Source organism: Numida meleagris, chromosome 4, assembly GCF_002078875.1.
Source record: "Numida meleagris isolate 19003 breed g44 Domestic line chromosome 4, NumMel1.0, whole genome shotgun sequence".
NCBI lineage: Eukaryota > Metazoa > Chordata > Aves > Galliformes > Numididae > Numida > Numida meleagris.
The window spans coordinates 92,550,369-92,572,541 of record NC_034412.1 but is presented as its reverse complement, the minus strand read 5'-3'; the positions used below and the strand labels follow the sequence as shown (position 1 = coordinate 92,572,541).

Sequence of the window (22,173 nt, the reverse complement as noted above, 5' to 3'; positions counted from 1 at the left end):
AAATGTGCGCTGGGATGAAATGAAAGGCATTTCCGTTGTTTAAATGCTCACTGGCTCTGATCTGAGGAAGCTCTTCCGTGTCACCTTCACTAGTGGCTAAGACGCCATTTCTCTCTCAATGTTTTCTTTCCATGTACTGGCATAAACTAGCTCCGTAAGAAATGACCGTAACTTCCAGTCCCTGTCCCTTGACTCTATAAACTAAGTGGTGGGATGAAGGACAGCCCCATCCCCATACGTACCAACAGAAGTAGTCAGCACTTCTCTAAGCTCTGCTACCCACGTCATCATTGGCAAACAAAGCTAAGATAGGTTTCATGCTATCCATGGAAATCTTTGCCTTGGTCTTGAAGAAGAAATGCTGGGCCATTGCTTCCTTTGGATCAAAGGTCTGAAGAGGACATGGCTGATGACAAGGGCCAAGGGCTTCCTTCTCTTTACTTCAGCATTAATAGGAAGTTACATCAAGCGGCAGTGCTTTGTACAAGCCATCACTTTCAGCAGTCTTATCAAGGCTCTGATATTGGCATATCTAATCTAAAACAATATGAACTGGCGCTTGCATGTCTACAGCTTGAATGGTACAGCTTGGAGCCAGCCAGCCTGGTCCTGATTCCATTAGACCATCAAGACAATTTTAAAAAGAGAAAAAGCTGGGAAAGGTGCCATGTTTCATCTTAGTGCTGTCTTGGTAATGCAACCCAATGAAAACTTTGTGGATATAAGGACAGGGAGTTAATTGCAGAAGTATCTTTTCCTGTCCTGTCCAAAATTTTGAAGCAATGAAGCCATGTGGCCAACTTAAACCTTTGTTCCTGAAGTAAAAAATCAGCAGACCAAAGATGTGAAAACTGGGCAGCAGACCGAGTTCCCAGGTGCAAGCACAACAGAAATTGAGATGATCCAAGGAATAACAGAGGGAAATCCACATGGGGACCTGTAGTTGATGAGATTGTTACCAAGCCCTTTAAATAGTGGCTGTGGGTTTTGGGATACCCAACTGAGCTTGTATTACAGGAAGCTGTGATTCAATCAGCAAAAGCTTAAATTAGAACTATGGCTCAAACTGGAGTAGGCAGAGAAGGATTTTTCCTGCAGGATCCCTGAGATGCACCATAATGTCTAAGTCACCAAGAAGCAGTGCATGTAAGAGGGTGTTTTCCCAGTGTCCTGGCAGACAACGTGTGAGAATGTTCACAGTTCATGGGAGCTGAGAGTGGGAATCCGAGGAAGGGGTTGAAGGAAGGTGATAAAAGCCTGCAGCTGCTTCAAGGGCAGTAATAGAGACGATGAGACCAAGCTCTTTCTGGTTATGGCAGATGATACAAGAGTCGCCAGCCAACTGTACCCTAGGGCGCATCAGGTCCAGCACTGCCAGGTGACAGAAGGGATTGTCCTGCTCTGCTTTGCCTGGTGCAGCCTCACCTCAAGCACTGAGTGCAGGTTTGGGCACCACAACATAAGAAGGACATAAAACTATTAGAGAGCATCCAAAGGAGGGCTACAAAGATGGTGAAGGGTCTAGAGGTCAAGACATATGAGGAGAGGCTGAGCTCCTTTGGTTCGTTCATTTTGGTTATGATCTTGCTTTGAGTAAGGGGTTAAAACAGAGCCTTTTGGAGGTCCTTCCCAACTGGCATTTCTGTGATTCATCACCTTGAGGCACAGAGAATTTGAATACCTCCACACCTAGGAAGGAGCTGAGAAGTTTTGCATATCATTATCTTTGATTCAGATGTAGAAAGAGAAATGAGACTCTTGTGTCCTTTTTTTTTCAGACAAGTTTCTAGGGCCCCATGCATTATTTTCAAAGCAACTTAAACTAAGTACCTGATGGCTTTCCACATGACATAGCCTCCTCTATAATATTTGAAAATGATCCCTGCTTTTTCTCTTTCTACAAACCAGATCCAAGTTTTAGGCTATGAATTTAATCACATGGCTAACAGACTCAGCCTTGTGCTAATCAGGTGCTTTTCCATGTCTCTGGAAAATCAGAGATCTCCTGTTTTAAAATATCCCATATTCTGGTGGAGAGATGTACAAGTGTTCTGAACTTTGCTATCGAGATTAAGTTTATCTCACCTGCCGTTTGCTTAGCAAGCCTGCCTAGGTAATAATTACCCTGGCAAAATTTAATTCAGTAAAGGTTTCTTCTTTCTTCTTTTTTATAAAAACTTCAGCATTTCTTTAGTAGGGGAAATAGAAGTACACAAGTCCAACAGAACACCTGCAGACAAAACAAAGAGGCTTTATTTTTGATTATTGGTAATTTTAAGTAAATTATTATAACAAGTATCCATTAGTTCCATTTCCAACCTTGACAGCAGTAATCCATAGTCCACTTTTCTCCAACACACTGAAGCTGGGAGCATATAGACATCTTATATCTCACATTAAAGGAGAAGATGCAGAAGACAGCTTACATTTGAAGTCAGGTGAATTCTCTTACAAGTTGTCCATTTCTGCCAACTACCATCAGAGTCCTGAACAGTTACACTCTCTTTTTTATATTTGGTGCGAGATGTTCGGACTAAATGGGCTGTATGAATTCCCAGGGGGACTTCTCATTTAATTCCCTGTAGTTTTCTAAATAACTCATCCATCCAGATTAGGCATGACAGTCAGTTAAAAGTCTGTGGGACAAAACCTGGTGGGCTTTTCTAGATCCTTTCTTGAGCTCAGATCCCATTCGCTGTTTTAGCCTTGGTGGTTGTGTTTCATTTCAAGCTGATATGGGTCTCCCAAGCAAGGCATGGGCCTAGAACATCCACAGTGGCTGAATTGTCAGGCTTCCTTGGGGTCAGGGACAACATCTGGTGCTCCTTCAAGATCCTAAGATTAGGTTCATCTTCCCTAATACGAAATGTTTACAAACACCATGTTCATGCAGGCTTGTTTTGAAGAGGCTGGAAAGGGATAAGCAGCCCTGGGATACTCCTCATGATGTGTTTTCTCATTTTTCTCCTTTGGCTCACCTACACATCAGCTCAGAGGCAGTCACTGCACTGCACATGGCTGGGGTTACCTGAGAAAAGTCCCACTCTACTGACTTAGCAGGCACCCATTCTCTCCAGCCTGCCCATGGAAATGAGTGAGAACTGGGCATCTACTCTGACAGTGGGATGTGGTCAGATATGGCTAGTCCAGGACTGCATCTCAACTGAAAACTGAAGGAAAACTGCAAGTCCAGGCTGCTGCAGTCAATGATAGTGGATGGAAAAATGAGCCTTGCAGAGCTGGAGCTTTCCCACAGTGACCACACCACAGTGCAACAGGAGTGCTGGGCCCCAAAATGAGTCAGACAGAACAATATTTTGGTGTTTTTCCAAGCGTGAATATGTCTCCCCCGTATGCAAAATGCGGGCACCGGAATTGTCTGGAAGAGCAGACAGAGGTCTAGGGCATGGATGTGTGGGAGGCACATGTGTAGTTTCAGGTGGCCTACAGGAGGAAAACATTACCTGGCAAGAAGCAGGGAAATTCAGACCACCACTGTCCGCAGGAAGAGGACACTGAAAAGGGCTGTGGGGCCCTTTCTCTCCACGTGGGGAGAAAAAGCGAGCAAAAAAGGAAATGCAGTTTCTAAGGTGACATTATTCCTGTTGGAAAGAGGGGGTATAAAAGAGCAAAAAAAGTGTGTGGAGAAAATGCTAAATCAGCTCCCCCATGAGCAGTTTCTGGACCCCCCATGGCTGCTTCATCCACCGCTCATCCACCAGCAGCGCTTTTTCTTCTCCTGCCTCTTCAGGCAGGCACTGCCTATGCAGTTCAACTCATCAGCTCATCAGCTCAACTCATCAACCGAGGTTGATGCAATGTCACTCTTGTACCACCACAAAAAGGCCAAAGATGCTGTGAGAAGGCAGAATGAAAGATTCATGAAGAGGAGAAGGCATGCGGGTGAAAAGGGGTGAAAAAACTGATAACTTTGGGAGACGTCAACAGGGACAGAAGAGTTGAGATGAAGAATCTGAGCCTGGGGAGTCTGAACCCACAGGATGAGCGTTTGGAAGCTATGCAGTACCTGGGATGCTTGGTCATGGGGACAGTGCTGGAATTGGAGCCCAAAACCTGAGTCCAGCCTTGAGCGGGGGTACTGAGCTTAGCAAAGAGGCTGCTGCTGGCCTTGTTTCTGATGCAGGATTCGAGAGAAATGCAGATCCAAGGGCTGAGTTTTTCCTTCAATACACAAGTTACTGTGTCTCCTCTAGGGAAAGGATTGGAAAGGTATTTTAGTATTGGCCTCTGGCAACAGCCTTGGTTGATCGATCACTGGTGGCACCAGTTCATCCATCCATGTGAAAGCTCTTTCTGGGGGCAAGGTCATAGTGATGGAATGTGAATTTCAGGCTGGGCTGCTAGAATTTATATTTAAATCCTTTTTATTCCTCAGGGGACAATGATGGTTTTGTGACTAGTGTCTGGGTTACACCAAAAACCACATTTACATAGGACCATGAGGCATCTGCAGGAGGGAGAGAATTAATCCTGCCAGCACACAGCCCATGCTGAAGACCAGCATGCACAAACCAGAAACCCCATTGGTGCCAGTTCCAAGGGACATCATCATCTTTCCCCACTTTCTCCTCTTTCAGATGTGCACATCCAGACTGTAAGCTGATTAGATTAATTGTCTTGTTCCTTTGATAATTAGAATCATAGAATTCATAGAATTAATCTTCTTGCAATTTTTTTTTTTTTTACTGTATGTTTATGGATGCCACGTTGCTGCTTCCATAAAATATGTGACTTTCTCTGCCCCCGCACTGTAAATCGAGGTCTGTAAGTTGTAGAGCAATTTATCACTGACCATTGCCCAGTTTTATGTTAATGTTTGAACATGGCAATAAAGGAATTACATCATCTTACCTCTGACCAACATTAGGGCAAAAGGTCCTTATAAAGCCAAGCTGTGCATACCAGCAAGGCATCTTCTCTTGTGTTGGGAGCACAGAGAGCCTTTCATCATGAGCTTCAGTGGAAAGTATGAGCTCCAGTACCAAGAAAATTTTGAGCCTTTTATGAAAGCCCTTGGTAAGTGCCTGCATGCATTGTGTGCTGCTTTGCCTCAGCAGTTTCTGCTGATATCTGGAATAGCCCAACCATGCTGATGTGCTGCTGATGTAGACTGAAAGCAATCTGTCAGATTTCCTATTTCTGTCTGTTACTCTGCAGTTGTTGTTTTCTAAATATGTGTGCATGGAGATATGACCTCAAAATAGAAGGGAAAGCATCACTCTCACTGATGGCCTGAGGTCAGGCGATGCTTGGTGTAATTTTACAGCTTGCAGAAGGACAGTCCCAGCAGTCCCTGCAGCCGTGTGCCAGCGGGCCGGGTGCTGCAACACGTGTTAATCCAGAGGGACCTTGCTAGCTTCAGGCAGCTGTAGAGCTGCCCCATCAGGTTGTGAAACGTGAGAGTGAGCAGGACACTGCTCACCGCTGCACAGCTCCAGATTCTACCGTTCATCAGAAAAATAGTCAGGTTGTCTAAATGCTTAGTGATGAACGTGGCTGGCTTGATTTCCACCAGGGATTGAGGAAAGGATGCAATACCTCTGCATAGCTGGAGGGGCTCTACCTGCCAGATCAGCTTCATGGTTTGGGAGAAGACTTCAGTGACCAGGTTCTGAGGGACCCTGAATCTCATTTAAAAGAAAAAAAAAAAGGTTTCCTCCTTCTTCCTTGATTTATTCAATTTTCTCTGATTGCTTCTCAGTGAGGGAACGAAAACTTCTTTCCCTCTGTTGCTTGGCCAGAGAGATAGCTGTTCTACTCTAGACAACTTCCTTGAACAAGGGAGAACTCTAGTTCCCACACAAAAACCAGGAGGAGTTATTTCTTATTCCTCCTACCCATCAAGGCCCTATGGCCATTGAGGAGCTGTCGTCCCTGAGAGGCTCTTCCACAATAGAACAGAAATCCTCCAAGCTGTGTCCTCAGTTCCCATTGCACTCATTAGGCAGCAGCAGTCCTCCCAGTGATGGCTCCAAGGTCTTCCTAACATCTCTTGTTCCTGTGCAGGGGTTCCTGATGACCGGATCCAGAAGGCCAAGGACATCAAGAGCGTCTCAGAAATTGTGCAGAATGGGAATAAGTTCAAGATTACTGTGACTACTGGCCCCAAAGTAATGACCAATGAGTTCACCATTGGGGAGGAGTGTGAGATGGAGCTGCTGTCAGGAGAGAAGGCCAAGGTGAGCCATCAGTTCCCCCTCTGCCCAAGCTGCAGGGGTTCAGGGACATTGCATCTCATAGATTCATAGATTCATGGAATCATTTGATTTGGAAGGGACATTCAAAGGCTATCCAGTCCAACTCCCCTGCAATGAACAGGGACATCTGCAGGTAGATCAGGGTGCTCAGAGCCCCATCCAGCCTGACCTTGAATGTCTCCAGGGATGAGGCAACCAGCACATCTCTGGGCAACCTGTTCCATTCCAGCCATCCCCCTGCACAGGGGCTAAAGGGAACAATCACATCAAGGTTATTAAATCTAACACTGGGGCAAGAGCTGGGTAATTCCCCAGCCCGACTCTGCCTCTTGCAGTTTGCACATGTGATTTAATACAATGGGAAGGGTCTAATTGCTGAAACCAAGCCTGCAGGTCTGACACTCTGCAAGGAGCCCTGTTCCTTGCAGGCCCTCAGCAAGTCTCTTAAAAATAAATTTCTGAAAGTGATAAGGCATTGCTGTGCGACCTTCTGACAAACTCAGAGCCTGGCTCTCTGAGGTTTCCACCTCCCCTCTGCTTCTACAAGGCACCACACTACCTCCCCTCTCAGAATTTCTGCAGATGAAGCTCTGCATTTCTAAAGCTATTTCACTGGAAATAGTGGAAGCCAGTGTTTTAATAGCCAGTTTGGAAAAGGAGGATAGAGAGGCTTTGGTAAATTCTTCTGACTGCAAGAAGTGTGAAAGATTTGAAGTGAAAAGAGGTTTACTTTGTTACGCTGCAAAACAAAACATACTCTCCCTTCATTTTGTTGACTTAAAGGTAGCACAAGAAAGTCAGCCAATGAATCATAAACCAATAAACCTGTCCTTTTAAGTCCCAGAGGCTGTTAGCTTGCCTGCCAGCCTGTTCCACTTCTGCTGTTTACACTGGGTGAGATGATTTGGCAAGGTGAGGATTTATGACTTTGGAAACTTGGTCAGCTCCAGTTCCTGGACAATGCTTTTCAGTGATTCATGAAATGTCAAGATGGCACCACTAGCAAATATTGCGTATCAGCTCTACACTGGGAGAAGTTGATACTGCAGGGACTTTTGAAAGCAGGAGGAATGATCACTAAGGAAATGCCTCAGTGAGCTACTGAGAGCAGTACTTGCCTTGTATAGTTTCCAGCATCCCTGAAGACCCTTGAACAGAAACCAGGGGCTACGAGAAGAGTTTTACTTTCCATAAATCAGCAGCTTGAGGGCAGATGAAGATGCCATGCAGATGGACAAACAGATGAACAGAAATGGGTTTTGCTGCATTATTTCTCTGAGTAATTTCAACAATCAGTCAAGGCTGCCTTGAGGGTGTCAATGCTGTCTGAAGCCTTAATAGATGTGTAGTTCCTGGGGTGCAGAAACTCAACAGACATATCCATACAGCTGAGACCTTTCTAGCAAAATTGCATCTCTGTCATAGTGGCTTGCAGAGCCCAAAGTGAACACCCATACTCATGCTGTGTTGTAGTCATCGCCAGCACAATAATTCCTCCTCCTCTTGGGAAAGCCAAAATCACAAGGGAGCAGCTTGCTCCAAACAGTTTTCACAGGGGATAGTAGCAGCTTGGTACAGAAGAGGAAGGACAAAATGCAGGGGGTGTGCAGTGCTAACATGAATGCCTTCGTCTCTTCCTGTCTTCCCAGTGTATTGTTAACATGGAAGGTAACAACAAACTGGTTGCTAACTTGAAGGGGGTGACATCCGTGACCGAACTCAACGGAGACACCATCACCCATGTAAGTAGAGAAGTGAAGGGCAATGGCCAGATTAACAGTGCAGACAGCTGCCTTCAGGGGTCTGAAAGGGGCAGGCACTGCAAAGCCTCCAGTGATGCTAGAGACCTTAAACAGGTGCTAGAGATAAGCACATGCTTGCAATCAGGCTCAGTAGCCAAAGCTGATCGGTTGGCCAGGCAATGAAGGCATTGTTTTTGAAACAGTCTGATTCACAAAGTGCCCTTTGAGACCCTACTAGGCACTGCTGATCAAAGTTACATGTAACAAGGGCATGTTTTCAGCCAGAGCTATAGGTTTAGGATAGGGCCTGGCACCTGTAAAGAGAAGATGTGCAGTACATTGATTCCAGTCAAGGTCAGATTATCCTTATCTATGTTGGGGTAGTCATGAGTATATTCAAACCTTTAATAATTTGATTTATAGGTGATAGATTGGAGATCAGTCATGTACTGATTTGCAAGACCAGAACCTTTCCAAGTAGGGTTTGGAGCCAAGTGCAATGCAAAGCTAACAATTTCTATTTTTTTCAGACAATGACTATGGGAGACCTCACCTACAAGAGAGTTAGCAAGAGAGTCTAGAGACCCTGCACACACTTATCATTTTACTGTGTAAAACGTGTCCATTAAAGTAAAATTTGTATTAAAACATCTTCATAATAAACATCTTTGCTGTTGCTATGAAGAGATGCAAGCCTCAAAAACTCACAAAAACCCTGGGAAAAAACTGGGCAGCAGGCTGAGCCAAGCCATTGTGAGACCCTCTGTGTTGCTTGCTTGTCAGCACAGATGTTCTGCACACTACCTAGTGCTCTGCCAGCCCCATTCTGAGAGACAGACACCACCATCCATCTTGGGAAGTACTGATGGGTTGTACACCCACAGCTGGGTGGATGGAAAAGTACTGTGCCAGGACCAGAGAAAGGGTTCTGTTCCCTTTCCTTAAAGACTTGGCCAAAGTGACATCAAGGTGATTGGCAAGGACAAAGGATGGGATGATTGAGAGTGGCAGATGTTGGTGGTTCTGCCTGGAATTCTCTGCCTTGGGGCAGAGACCAACACTGGGGGAGTTCAGGCATCCCAGTAGCCATCCCTATGCTCACTCTTTCACAAGAGGACCCTATGGGCTCCAGCCACCCCATCACTACCTCCTCTCCATCCCTTCCAACCAGCAGAAGGGCACCAGAGAGCCTTTAGGTGTTCTGTTTTGCCACAAACTGTGCCTGATAAATTGGTTTACTGGAAATTAACTTCATCTGGGGTGAAATACCGGTTTTCTCTTCTGGCAGGAGGTCAGCACTGGTTGTTCACAGCATAGACATAGGAGCACCATGGTCATCCCAAAGCTTGGTGCTGCAGACTGGATGGAGACCTGGTTTCCCAAAATTCTCCCTTCTTAGCTGCCGTTTCCAAGCTCTATGCTTGAAAGCTGACTGGGAATCTTTGCTGGGAAATGGGCATACTGCTGGTGTGATATACCTATCTAGGATGATGTGCTCACAGTGATTTAAAGTTGATAAGGATGTTAGGAAAACAACACCAATGCCTCCCTATCTCCTTCTACAATCCCAGTGTGTGCTGCTAAAGGACTAATTTGTCCTTATGTGCATCTGTCCCATAACTTCCCCGTCAGAGAAGGTTTTCAAGCTACAGGTTGGTATTGATCTTCATGCTGGGAACTGAACCTACACAGATGGTCACAATGGAGGTCAGGTAAGTACCTCCTTGACAAGCGGAAGGATCTAGCTCAACATCTCCTGAAGAGCAGAAGTTTGTCTCCAGCAAACTCATCTTAGATCAGGAGGACCATCAGCAAAATCACTGATAAATGTCAAGAGGAAAAGGCCTTTTTTTTTTCTTGTTATTCTTGCTACTCTGCTGAGGAACGCGTAGGGGATTTTTGAATAAACAATCCTTTCTCATCTATTCATTATCAATGAATTTGCTCCAGATGGAGCAAATCAGTTGGGTTTATAGATGGGTAGATTTTTTTGTTATTTGGAAATCCGTCCATTGCCATTAGACTTTTCTTTATCTCGGTTGGCTGCCCACTGGCAGCCAATCCATTGACTATCCTTTTTTGCTCAGTGAAAACTGATTAAGCACCCATCTAAGATGAAGGACAGGTATGGATAAGCATCAGAGCCCCCATCTCTGAGCAAAGGGGGTTTCCCCTCATGGGGAACTGCCTGTTCAGTTAGAGCAATCCACACAGCCACTGCACCACACTGGTGCGACTAGCATCTGGCATGGACTTATCTCATGTCCATCTGCTGCCACCACTGTGGATACTATGTGATTTTTAGCAAACTAACTTCTCTTAATTAATTTATCTTTAGATAGGAGCCCCATTTAGGCACCAAGTCACTGTGGACAAAGTCCATACAGATTGATATTACACCCACGTCAGCTGCAGAACAATTGTTCATCAGTTTTTCATTAGAAAAAGATCACTTTACACAAAATACCATCTGTGTTTCTTAGTTGCTTTGCACTTGATGCCCACAGCCATACAAGACTCTTCTTGGAACCAGCTTCCCACTTATACTGTCTATTGGTCAACCACACATAGATATCACTGGCAAGAAGTGGTGCCACCACAAGAGAGTGATGGAAAAAAAGTAGGAAAGAACTAATTAAAAACTTAACTAAGGACTGCAGGACTTGCCCAGACAGAAACTGGCTTTCAATAAGAATGTAAATAATTTTATAGCAGGTTTCTTGCTTTGATTTTTAATGCTAGTGGTAGAAAATGATGATGTTTTTTCCAAATAGCTCCTCTGCTGTGAGCTCTCAGGAGACTTTCAGCACTCTCTCCCAGCTGGTCCATGCTCTCAGACTGGCACTGGAAACAATCCTTGGGGATGTATCACATTCACATATCACATTCCCCATGTCTGGAGGTGCCACAGGTGGTGTTAACTAACAAGCATGACTTTGTGTCAAGCTCAGCATTTATTCCTTCTTGTGGAAGAGGCCGGGTGGGGCCTCATTGCTGGGTTCAGGCATGACTTGAATCTTCTGGTTTTTGAGGGCAGCTTCCCTCATCTTGTAGTACATGAACTCGTTCTGCTGGAACATGCGCAGCTCCATCTCCGTCTGGACACGCATGACCTAAGAGACACAACAGATTAAACACCTGTCACACAGGAGATCTCAAAGCAAGTGAAAAAAACACTGCCCAAAAATGGGGACTGCCCATCAGGAATGTTCTAAGCCATGTAATGACTGATGCCTCTTGCTCCAGGTGTCCCAGCAGTAGAAACAAGGCTGACTGGACAGAGGTAGTATTTACTTTCCAAGACCTGGTTGCCTGTGACCTATGAAGGTGAATAAGGCCTGAGCCCTTCCTGCTCCCAGCTCTTCTCCAGGCTGCTGGGAAACCTCATCCCTGGATTCACTATGAACAGTCACTTGTAGTGCTGCATTATGACACAGGTACAGAAGGGATTTTAGGAAATCTTTTTACACCTGTCTGTAAGGTCCTTCAGTAGCACAGAAGTAAGCATGTGTCATAGATGCACCATTTTCATCCTGAAGAAAGTGAAAAGGGAAATTCAGGAATGAAGGTGCTGGAGTCTTATCCTGTGAGATATATGTATATAAAGAGGCAAACAGTCAGCAGACAATTTTACTTTAGGCACAAGACAATCATTTTTCTGATGATATAAAATTGCACTAAGATTATAGCTCTGCTGTTAGGGTGTCAGTCATCAATAAAGGATTTAATTTGGCATTGTGTAATTTTTTTGGTTAATAAAGGAGAGTACTATAAAGCCAACAGGACATATTGGGTGAGTTAAAGGATAAAGAAATGATTGGCCCTCAGATGCAGTAATAAATAGTTCATCATAGCTCAACATGTGTAATTCTCCTGGGATCTGCAGCTCTTGACCTTAAGCTAAGAAACACTCCTATCAGTCATTTGAGAAAAAAAAATAAATAAATTGCAGCCCAGAAGGACTAGAGAGTGGTAAAAAAAGAAGAATGGCCTTCAATATAAAATGAAGAATATTGGCCAGGAACAAGTTCACCGTGTGTAATTTGATAAAGCCAAATTGGAATGCCATCCATCTGAGAGCAATGAAGTCAGGCTGTTTGAAGAATGGGAGGCTCTGCCCTTTGGCATAGTGGTTTCAAAAAAAGATTCAGGGGCTCAGTGGCTATTTTTAATGCATGTCTTGGTGCAGAATAAAAGCTATTTTTCAGGGTTGAAAATTTCCCATAGGAAGGAATGTGCATTTTCCAACAGACTAATGTGACCTAGAGAAAATGATGGCACTAGTAAGAAGCAGCCATAACTTGACCTATCTCTCTTACAGATGAGTCATTCCTACAGCTTGAATGTAACATCATCCAGGCAGGTAACAGAGGCAAGAAGGGAGATCGTGACACCTACCTCCAGGTCTTTGGTAATTGGGTGAGAAGGTCCATGCGTTATCAGGAGAATGGCATAGGCTTTACAGATCATGCTGTGTCCAGCTTCAATGAGGCCAGCATGCCAGTGGGTCACTCCCGCTCGCATCACAGCCATCCCCAGCTGTGCGTTGTTGGGATGGTATATTTTCCTGGAAAAGCATTGAGTAATTTTAGTTCAGGAAAGATCTGAATTCCCAAATGTTTGTCAGTTATGTGACGTGTTTTCCAAAGAGCAAACTGTTTACTCAGTTGAAGATTCTATTGAATTTGTTGCCAGAGAAACGTGCAGCCCTGCTAGGGGCAGGAGGACATGAGTTACACAGGGACACAAGGTGTTTTGAAAGAGAATGAACAACCTGCAGACAGGGTGAGCTGGACACCTGGGTTGGAGACCTATCATACAGCCGTCACCAACTTAACAGATATAATGAAGTGCCTAAATTGAAAAGGCAGCAATCATCAACTTCTCATTAGCCAAGGCCACATATTACTCAAGAGGGAAGGGATATCTTGAGTGACAGCCATTTGACACAGCTCCTCTTTTCTCTGCAACTTATCTTTCCTGCAGGTTGTAGGGGAACAGACCAAGTCCTGCAGTGATGGCCTCTCTGTTCTGCACTCAGGCTCTGTGCTTTTCTACTAGGGAAGCCCTGAGATGCTTCTGACCAAATCAAAGAGGCTAATGAAAGATGATCCAAACCACTTGGCAATTACAGTTTAGTAAATCAAGGTGTTTGGAAGCTTCTGTACATTTAGGAATGGGTTCCTCTCTGGTCTTCCTTTTGGTCTGGTGATCAGATCAAAATCTGAATGCCAGCACTTCTGTCCTGATGGGAGTAGACTAAGAAAATAACTTCTATAACACATTGCCTAACACTGCTTAACCACAGAGAGCTGCCAAAAACAGAGCAGAGACATACATGTAGCCGTCCACCATCCTCTTGGCATATTCAGCTGCTTCCTCAAACATCTGGAGGTAGGAGAGCACCTCAGAGGCAATGCTGAGGATCCTTAGAAGGTAGATGTTTGTGTCCCCCAGTACAGGCTCCTGTTTTTTCAGACAGTCGCGGCACAGCTTCACAACCTACATTCAGAAAGCAGGGAAAAAGGGGGAGAAAGTCAGAGCACCACCAGCCCTGAAGCTGCCACGCCTGAGCCCTGTGTGGTCCATACCAGTCCTAGAGGCCAAGTCAGACCGTGTGAAGGCTGGGGAAGATAGGATATACTTTCATATGTCAAGAATCATTAGCCTAACTAAATGATTGATGCTCTAATCTTCCTCTCCCAGGGTTACTTTCATAAAGTAAGCAAGAAAGAAGTGATTGTGCCCCTCCTGCCATCCACCCAACCTTCTATAAGCACCTTGATGCAAAGAATGCTCCTAATGCCCCTGTGGAGGTGGAGATGTGAACTTTCCCATTCCCACTTGCTCATCTGCGTATGCTTTTGTGATCTGAACTGCCAAGAGGACAGGAAGAACTTGGAGACATTCAGATTATGGAGACGGGGCTTTGTTTCACCCATAAATGTTTGATTGAGAAAGGGACAAGACCTGCTTCCCCTGGCACCGCATACACAGCAAGAGAGCAAAAGCACAGGGACTCACTTCATGGTAAGATCCCTCCAAGCGGGCCTTGTTGATCTTCTCCAGTGTGTCCTTGGAGAACTGGATAACTTCCTTCACTGTCTCTGCAGAAGGCTGGGGACAAAGTTAGGAAAATTGGTGGGAAATATCCACCACCTGACACCCAGGCATTATGCACATCCAAGACACATGACCAAGACAGAACAGAGGCACATGGCCAGCAGACAGAAAGCAGAGACCCAGTGATGCAATGAAGAACGCAGAGATTTGGACTCACAGCACAGGACGGCCCCTCTGGCTTTCTGCCACACTTGGTTGATGGAACTTTTGAGGAGTCTGAGATTTAACTAGTTGAGAAAAGCTCTTGAAAATTTAGTATGGAAGGAAAAACAGTAGCTTTTCAGAGCTATATGCCCCATATGTACATCGTTATATATGTGTTATGATTTATTATTACATATTATGAGACTAAAACTATCACAGCTAGTCAGATTTTAGCAGCTGTTCGAGCAGTACACAGGGTGTCCTAATGGTACGGGCATGTTCAAAGGTAATGTTAATGTCACTATGCTGAATAAAGAATCCAAGAACAGGCACTTCAACAGCACTTCTACAGCAGCTTTATCTCATACAATCCTCTCTTGCATTTACTAGACCCCTAATCCTGTTGCCATTATAAACAATGGGAGCTTTGCTACTATTTGGAAGGACCAGAGGCTGGAGCGGCTGTTGAGGATGTAATCTGTCCATCTCACGTATATTCATAGAGCTTTTTCCACACAGCTGTGAGTGCTGCTGCCTGAATTCGGGGAATGTGATACAGCCAATGTGCTCTGTGTGTGTGAGGTCAGCCCGGATGCTCATTGTGGATGGAGGGTATTTATAATAGCTGAAATCATATCTCATGTAAAGTTACCAGGGGGCTTCTTCTATGCCAGCACTTTAGATAGCGGAGCATATTTCCCCCAAAGTGCACACTGCAGAACATACGGAACGTTCACAGTAAGGGGATGGTGCATGTCAGTGCTTGGCAGCAGGCGTTGAATGAGAGCTGAGGTTTCTTATGCAGTTCACTGCAGGAGTGATTTGAAAATACTCCTATAGGAAGTCACATGAAAATGCTTCTGCATGTGGGACAGCTTCTGGGAGTTTCAGTAGCTAGGATTAGCTTTAAGGTGAAGCTTGATAGTTTAGCAAAGGGATTATTTAGCAACATCTTTTGCAACAATTTATCTTTTGTAGAGTTTACAGGAATAGAACTCCCCCTAAGCTAACACTGCCACAGAGGAAAAATATATTTAAGCAATTATATCTTTGGGCACAGGAACAGAAAAGGAGATCTTAGAGCTATCAACATGCTACGAAAATAGGAGCTGCTGGCCAAGCAACACGTCCTAATGCCGACAGCAAGACACAGCCTTACATCCTTCTACTTGATGACTTGTCAGACCTCCCAGCAAAACACAGATGACTGAAAAATGAATGGTCCAACACACTAATTCTTCCTAGTAGGTCTGCCCAAGCAACCGTGCACAGGGAAATGTCAGGGCATAGAACAAATTCACTCTCACCAGCTGGTGCAAGGAGGATCTGAAGACTGGATTCCCAGCTTCCCAGGGCCAACATGATGATACATCTTTACAAACCATGCAGCTTAGGTAGTGCCAGTTGGTCCTGTCCCCATGAACTATTATATATATATATATATCATAATAATATAGTATTTTCTGTTCTGCTGTTGTTCAAAACTTTGATTCCATTCAGTTCCTGGTAAAAAGCCCAATCTAAATGCCTGCATTTTTTCTCAGTCCTAGACCTAATTTTCTAATATTTTATCATTCTGCTTGTTGCTGGAGTGTTAGGTTAGAGTTACAGCCAAGTTTTGTGGGCTTTTTAGAAATAAAAACCTGCGTGCCTGTTGCATAATAGGGATTAAACTGACAGTGCATGTTTGACTTGGTGTTGGGCTCAATAATGTTTCAGTTCTGGTCTTGTTTGTTGCATTGGCACTGTTCAGACTGCCTGCCGCAACCTGACTCTGGTGCTGTTGGGTGTCCCCAGGCTGTGGAGGAGACACAGTCACCTCTGGGTGTGGGCACCACCGGACCATACCTTTTTGTCCCCCTCCTTCACTGCCAGCATCAGGTCATCTTTGATCTTTTTCTTGCAGTGCTCGCAGGTGCAGTCAAAGTAATACTGCTTCTTCAGCTGCTTCTGCCGCTCTTCGCTCACATTAAGGAAGTCCACGTAGGACACAGTCAGCTCATCTCCTGGGGAGATCTTGCTCAGTGCCCGCAGCTCAATCCTGGGTGCAAAGAAGATGACATATGGACTCGGAGAAGCAAATGCAGCCATAGAGACATCATGGACAAATCCTGCTACCAGAGTCAGCCCTTGCCCTAAGGTACTGCTTTAGCAATGCTGAGATGTGCAGCAGTCTGGTTAACTGAACAGTCACACCAGTTTGTCCTGCCCCCCTGCCAGTCCCTGACTGGCATATGCTAAAAAGCAGGAAGAGTCCAATCCTAGGTGAATGGAGGGATGAACCCAGATGTAAAATCTTATTAGGTTGGAAAGAATCTCACCACAAGAAAACCCCTAGATCAGAAGTACATGATGAGCCTTGCAAAATGCTGAGTTTGGACTTTGGGTCTTTTTTAAGTGCAGCTTGCATGATGCTTGTAGAACTCTGGCTAGACTCCCAGATCCTGAGCTGGGCTGCTTTCAGTATCATTTTCACCCTGAAAAGTTGAGATGTTCCCTCTGGGGGCAGGATAAGAGACGCCCAAGCCCGTTTCATGCATCTCTACATAAAGCCTTAGAAACAGTTGACCAGGAATAGTTTATTTTCTACATAGCTCTTCTGAGCTGATGCCTAACACCAATATCAAACACAAGGAAATCACCAGTCTGTTACTAACCCAAAACCCATGGCAAACACTTGCACTGATGACAGGCCTTTGGAAAGCCAAATTTTTGCACCTACCTTTATCTCAGGTTTTTCTCTGTAAGACATCTTAAATAATGTGGACACCCAAACTCCATGTTAACTCCAGCAAGCTAAATGGCTTAGTTCCTCCGGGCTATCCTTCCATCATGGGGTCTGGATAAGCACCACAGCATGCTGCCTCCCTTAGGTCTCACCACGAAGCCAGGACGTTTGTGTCAGGTCAACTCTGTGTTTTAGAAGAAGGCTCCTGGGGGGATGCTCCTGGGTGGTAAGGCCCTGGCACAGCTGCCCAGAGAGCTGTGGGTGTCCCATATCCTGAGGTGCTCAAGGCCAAGTTGGATGGGACCCTGGGCAGCTTGGTCTGGTGGGGGTCAACCAGCCCACGGCAGGGGACTGGAACTAGACAGGCTTTAAGGTCCCTTCCAGCCTAAGCCATTCTGTGATTCTATGCCAAAATGTCTCACCAGGACAGGGAGCTGATGACCTGAGCACTGTAGGCAGTCTGGTGACTAAAAGCTCTCGGGGTCTTTCTGCTTTGCTAAAGCTGCTGTGAAAACTACTCATTGAGGCTGTTCTTGACTTTCTCTGGGCATTAGATCATATCAACAGCATATTTCATACTAAATTTATCACCGAACATGTCATCATAACGAAAGGCAGCTATTAGACCTGTCAGAACCACAGGAAAATGCCAACCAGAGAAAGGTGCAACCAGCTACTCCAGGAGAAAGTGCACAAAAAGGAGTAATTTCCATCAGAAAGGTTTACACATAGAAACATTCCTCTTCACACTTAATGGGATCCTCATTAAAGTGAGTCATGCAACCAAAGAAGCAAACCTTTGACTTTTATGATGCCCCTGATAGCCTAAGTACCATAGGTATATTTTAAGCAGTCATCCGTGGTGACGAGGGGATTGATAACATTTCAGACAAGCCTGGACACACGTGGTACATTTTAAATCTACAGTTAAAGAGACACTGTCAGCTGATAAACTCACCAAGCTCATCCTGTGCTCTCTGCCTCCCCAGTGTCTGCCCCAAGCCCCAAGGACCTTGAGAGACATGCACAGAGAGCACTGGGGAGCTCAAAACTCAAGTGGCCCAGAAACAGCAACTCTAATCAGAAGTAAAACCCAATTGCCCACTTTTATGGTCCTATCTGTAATGCTCTGAGTCAATGGCAAGGTAGTATTTCATCTCTTATTTGAGGAAATTTCCTGGGTTTTTTTGGAAATAAAGTTTGAAAACAACAGTGTCCCTGTAACTGGATATAACATACCAAGTGTAAGAGCTGAGGTAAAGAACTTTTCCTTTTTTTTTTTTTGTCATACTTTTTAGTGATTACTCTAGCAAAAGAGAAGTGCTCGGATCAGGTAACAGTGGCATCATTAAAAGGTAAAACATTAATCAGGCACTATGATAAAAAAGGATGAAGCCTACATCTCATGGTGTTGCTATTGTAGTCAATGCATTCAAAGGGCACTGTTTGTTGCAGAAGAAACGTGGACTATTTAGTATGTCAGTAACGCGACCATTTCTCATCTCGTAGTACGCAAGGTTTTATTTTGGGCTATGTAAGATTAGTGAGACCTTGTTCTGACTTTCATGCTCTTGCTGCAGCTGGGGGGGAGAAATGAGAAGTGGAGGGGAAATACTGAAACGGAGGAAGCCACGGGAGAGGGCAGTAAGGAAGGGAGGGAACTGGCAGTCAGGGAGACTTTACTGCTATTGGTTTAACTGACTATAAAATGCAGAGTTAAGTGAGGTTTGGTTTTAGTGGGGCTTTACACAGGGGAGGAGTAGAAGTTCAGAAAACAGAAAGGGAAGTTTCCTGCAAACAGAGGGTTTTTTGGAGCCCCTCGGTGCTGTTTGCAGCTGTGTCATTAACAGGGCATGAGGGGTACATGGCAAGGGGAAGGACAACACTTTCAAGAGTGACCCACCTCATCTGTGTGTGGAACATTGATCTTACAGCCTCATGACTGAAAGACAAAACAGACATCCGCAGTTTGCACCGGTACAAGCACAACAAAAGAAACTGGGTGAACTGGGATCATCTTGGTTGGGGGCACTGGAGCTCCCAGTGCCTGTCTCATGTCAGTCAGCACAAAGGTACAAAGAGCTCTGCTGTCCCTGTACAGCTACTGTAACCAAATCACCCATTACTGGCTCACAGTGGTTTCAGGGACAGCTGTCCTGGCACTGTGATTTTAGGAGTGCTGTCAGCCAGTGGATGAGTAGAATCCTCTGCTGACATTTTGCAGGGCTGGTTCTGTGCAGACCAGAAACGTCTCTCTGACATCAGTAGTCATGCTTTCCAAAATGCAGCTTGAAATGGAAATTAGACTGGGATATCAGCAACTGTGCTCTGTAACGAGTTTAGTGGGTCCTCAAGCCCAGCGCTGTGCCTCGAGTGCTGACAGAGAGCTCAGTTCCTGCAACAGTAGCTGCTCTTATCTCCAGGTTTCCTAGACAAGAAACCTTGATAATTTAGCTGGCCAATTACCTGAAGTAAGCAGGTGGTCAAAGTTTAAAGTCAGCAAGAGGATTCATGCAGGAAGTTCATCAGGCTGCCGTGCAAACAAAATGTCATTCCTTTACTTACCACCCAGAAACTCAGGTTTGGGGGCTGCTACCCCTGCCAGCTACCTTCTCCAGCTGGTTAGAGAGGCTCCCTGCCACCCCGTATGTGATCCAGGGCAACTGGCTATAGAGCCCAGGCTCCAGCTGGCTCTGGATCACAAAGGTAACCATCCTAAAGCATTTATCTTTTCTCTTTGCTCATTCCCCAGCTGCTTGATAAACACTGGTATTGTTTTAGCAAGTAAAACTGGCAGTGAGAGCTGGAGTCCATAAGCAATATGTTAGTTAAAGAAGGGGAGGCTGTGGGCTTACCTTTGGCTCAGCACTGAAGTTTGCTGAACATGGGAATGTATAAAATCTTAAGACTGAGCAGAAAACATTGATAAAACACTGCAGCTGTGGAGTTTTTGGCAAGCAGTTTCCCCAGTTAATGTCTTGCACACAATGCAGCCTGCTGGATCAGCAGAGTTTAGACTTGTCCTGGCTTAGGAGGAGGTGGAGGGCAGAGCATCCCTGCTGGTGGCTGCCCCTGGCACTGACAGCAGCTGCCTCCACATCTTGCTCTGCTGGGAGATCCCTGCAATCTCACAGATCCTGCAGATGTTTTCTTGCAGGATTTGGGTGGGAAATGGGTACACAGGGCACGTTAGGCATCCAGCACTTGCACGTGACTCAGTTTGCAAATAACAGTCACGTTTCTAATTAAAAATCCATTGCTAAAATGTTTATCAGAGAGATAGAGACTGCACACTATCATAGAGATGAGGGTTTGTGTTAGGGATGGCCATAAATGCATCAGTGATAGTGATGCACAGCCGACTGCAAGCTTCAGTTATGAGAAACTCCTGGACTGTGGACTCAATGTAATCTTCAATAATTCATTAACTATAAGTGTTCCTTAATTGCTTATGAAGCCTCAATTGGAACTATCTAGGAAGTTACTTGCCACTTTATCTATTTATTTTGAGTCTAATTTCACAACTCACAAGGGAAAATTACTTGCTGATTCACTGGATTTGAGATCAAACCCTGCCGAAATCTCTGTGTACTTGTTTGGTCCATCGGGCAGCTTTTTTTTTTTTTTTTTAATAACAGGAGAAAAAAACAGCTCTTCTTTAAAAAGAAAACCCTAACTTTTTGTTTCTGGACTAGAGAAGGAAATGAGAATTGATTTTCTGGGGCAGGGATCTGACACTCCGGGGTTAGCAGTCTGCTGTGTGCATTGGCTGTTAGGATAGATCCCCACTGCGCTTGAGGAAAGCAAAGCACTCACTTGCCATTGTTGAAGATGACAGTACAGTTGGGCCAGCAGTCATGGTTGGCTTGGCAGAGGTTGGGGAAGATTCCCACACCAACAGCTTGCAGTCCTCTTTGGTCACTGAGGGTAAAGGCATTGCAGTTGATCTAGTCCCAGAACATAGGCAGGAAGAGGCATGAAAGGAGAAAAAGCCGAACTCAGGATGAACATTCAGGATTTCTTAGCTGCCGCTGATTCTTTAAAAAAGGTGCATGTTAGTATCCCACCTCCAAACTTTAAGGAGAAAGGAGGAGTGCCTACAAGATTATTGTAGAAGGTAATTCTAGAAATTATACATGGGGAAGCTGCACTGGTCGCTTCTATGGATGTCTCCCTGTGCCCAATGGATCCGCTCTGCTGGGATGCTGTGTGTCCCTTTGGGAAGCTGATGTCCCATGGGGTTAAATATATTTTTATATACTTTCTTAGCTCCTCCAGGTGCAGAGAGATGCCCAGTGGGGCTTGTGATGACAGTGCAGCACCTGCAATTGAGAGAGCCATTTGCCTCAACTTTTAGACAGACTGCAGATCTTGACCTGGCTGTGCCTCAGGTTTTTCTGTCAGTGCAGAATCAATGCATATGGCAAATGTGGCAGTATTCAAACCACCTGTAGAAAATGCTTTTCTTGGCTATCTCAAGGATGAAGTCAGGCATCCTCAACTCATCTTGGTTTGAGACTTCCCTTGGGCACCTGGCATAGTCAACAACATTAAAAGATGCCCCCTTTGCTTTCTCACCCCTTTGACATACCACTCCAAATATGTGGGAGATGTACTGCATGCCAAACTGCTGGCTCTGTGCCGGCCAGAACTCCAGGAAGCTTTCCACATCGACACGGAGGTCCTTCTTCTCCTCCTCATCAAAGTTCTCCACATGGTTTTGCAGATCGTCAATAGAGACCAGGCAGTTCTCCGGAATACCACTGCCTTCCCTCTCTATCCGCCACAGGATCCGGGCTGCCAGCCTGGCCAGGAGAGAGCCCAAGGTGCTAGCACCATGCACCAGCAGACCCTAGTGCTTGTCTACCCAAGTTCTGGTGCTCCTCCACCCAGCACAAGGACAGGGACTGATGGGTTGCCAAAATTCATTTATGGGTGGAACATTGTGTGCAGCCAGGCCATACATAACAAGTTCAGCATCAGCTGGCTGACAGCTGGTCCCCATCCAGGAGTTTTGAAGGAAAGGAAGATCCAGAGGTTTCCCATGGCATCTGTGTTCTTATCTGGACAATTCTTACAGAACCCCAGCCCCGGACAGCTGCTTCAAATTCCGGGGGGATTCCTACCATTTTCTTACCATGGAGCCAGGACACGAAGCAAAATCAATATATACTGAAGGATCCCTGCTTTTCCCCACCTAAACTGCCAAAGGTGGCTT

General features: G+C 45.3%; 2 protein-coding genes across 3 annotated transcripts in view; one reads left to right on the top strand and one right to left on the bottom strand.

The window, feature by feature from the left end:
* Positions 4,930 to 8,581, top strand: FABP1 (fatty acid binding protein 1). The gene is made up of 4 exons (XM_021397100.1): positions 4,930 to 5,037; positions 6,028 to 6,200; positions 7,868 to 7,960; positions 8,491 to 8,581. The coding sequence occupies exons 1-4, from the start codon at positions 4,971 to 4,973 to the stop codon at positions 8,539 to 8,541; spliced, it is 384 nt and encodes a 127-aa protein (XP_021252775.1). The 5' UTR covers positions 4,930 to 4,970; the 3' UTR covers positions 8,542 to 8,581.
* Positions 10,358 to 22,173, bottom strand: part of SMYD1 (SET and MYND domain containing 1) — a 24,883-nt gene continuing 13,067 nt past the window's right edge. The window contains exons 4-11 of one of the 2 annotated variants that reach the window (XM_021396288.1): positions 21,547 to 21,760; positions 20,772 to 20,902; positions 18,859 to 18,897; positions 16,076 to 16,268; positions 13,985 to 14,077; positions 13,299 to 13,462; positions 12,359 to 12,527; positions 10,358 to 11,073 (exon numbers count right to left, since the gene is read on the bottom strand). In XM_021396288.1, the coding sequence (XP_021251963.1) occupies positions 10,915 to 11,073; positions 12,359 to 12,527; positions 13,299 to 13,462; positions 13,985 to 14,077; positions 16,076 to 16,268; positions 18,859 to 18,897; positions 20,772 to 20,902; positions 21,547 to 21,760 (1,162 nt within the window). In that variant the 3' untranslated portion in view covers positions 10,358 to 10,914. The remainder of the gene's footprint in view (positions 11,074 to 12,358; positions 12,528 to 13,298; positions 13,463 to 13,984; positions 14,078 to 16,075; positions 16,269 to 18,858; positions 18,898 to 20,771; positions 20,903 to 21,546; positions 21,761 to 22,173) is intronic. The other variant, XM_021396289.1, reaches the window with a different exon arrangement.

Coding starts and splice junctions, on each gene's coding strand:
- FABP1 (XM_021397100.1), top strand. CDS start 4,971: ATGAGCTTCAGTGGAAAGTATGAGCTCCAGTACCAAGAAAATTTTGAG. Junction 6,201..7,867: donor TGTCAGGAGAGAAGGCCAAG/GTGAGCCATCAG, acceptor CTGTCTTCCCAG/TGTATTGTTAACATGGAAGG. Junction 7,961..8,490: donor ACGGAGACACCATCACCCAT/GTAAGTAGAGAA, acceptor TATTTTTTTCAG/ACAATGACTATGGGAGACCT.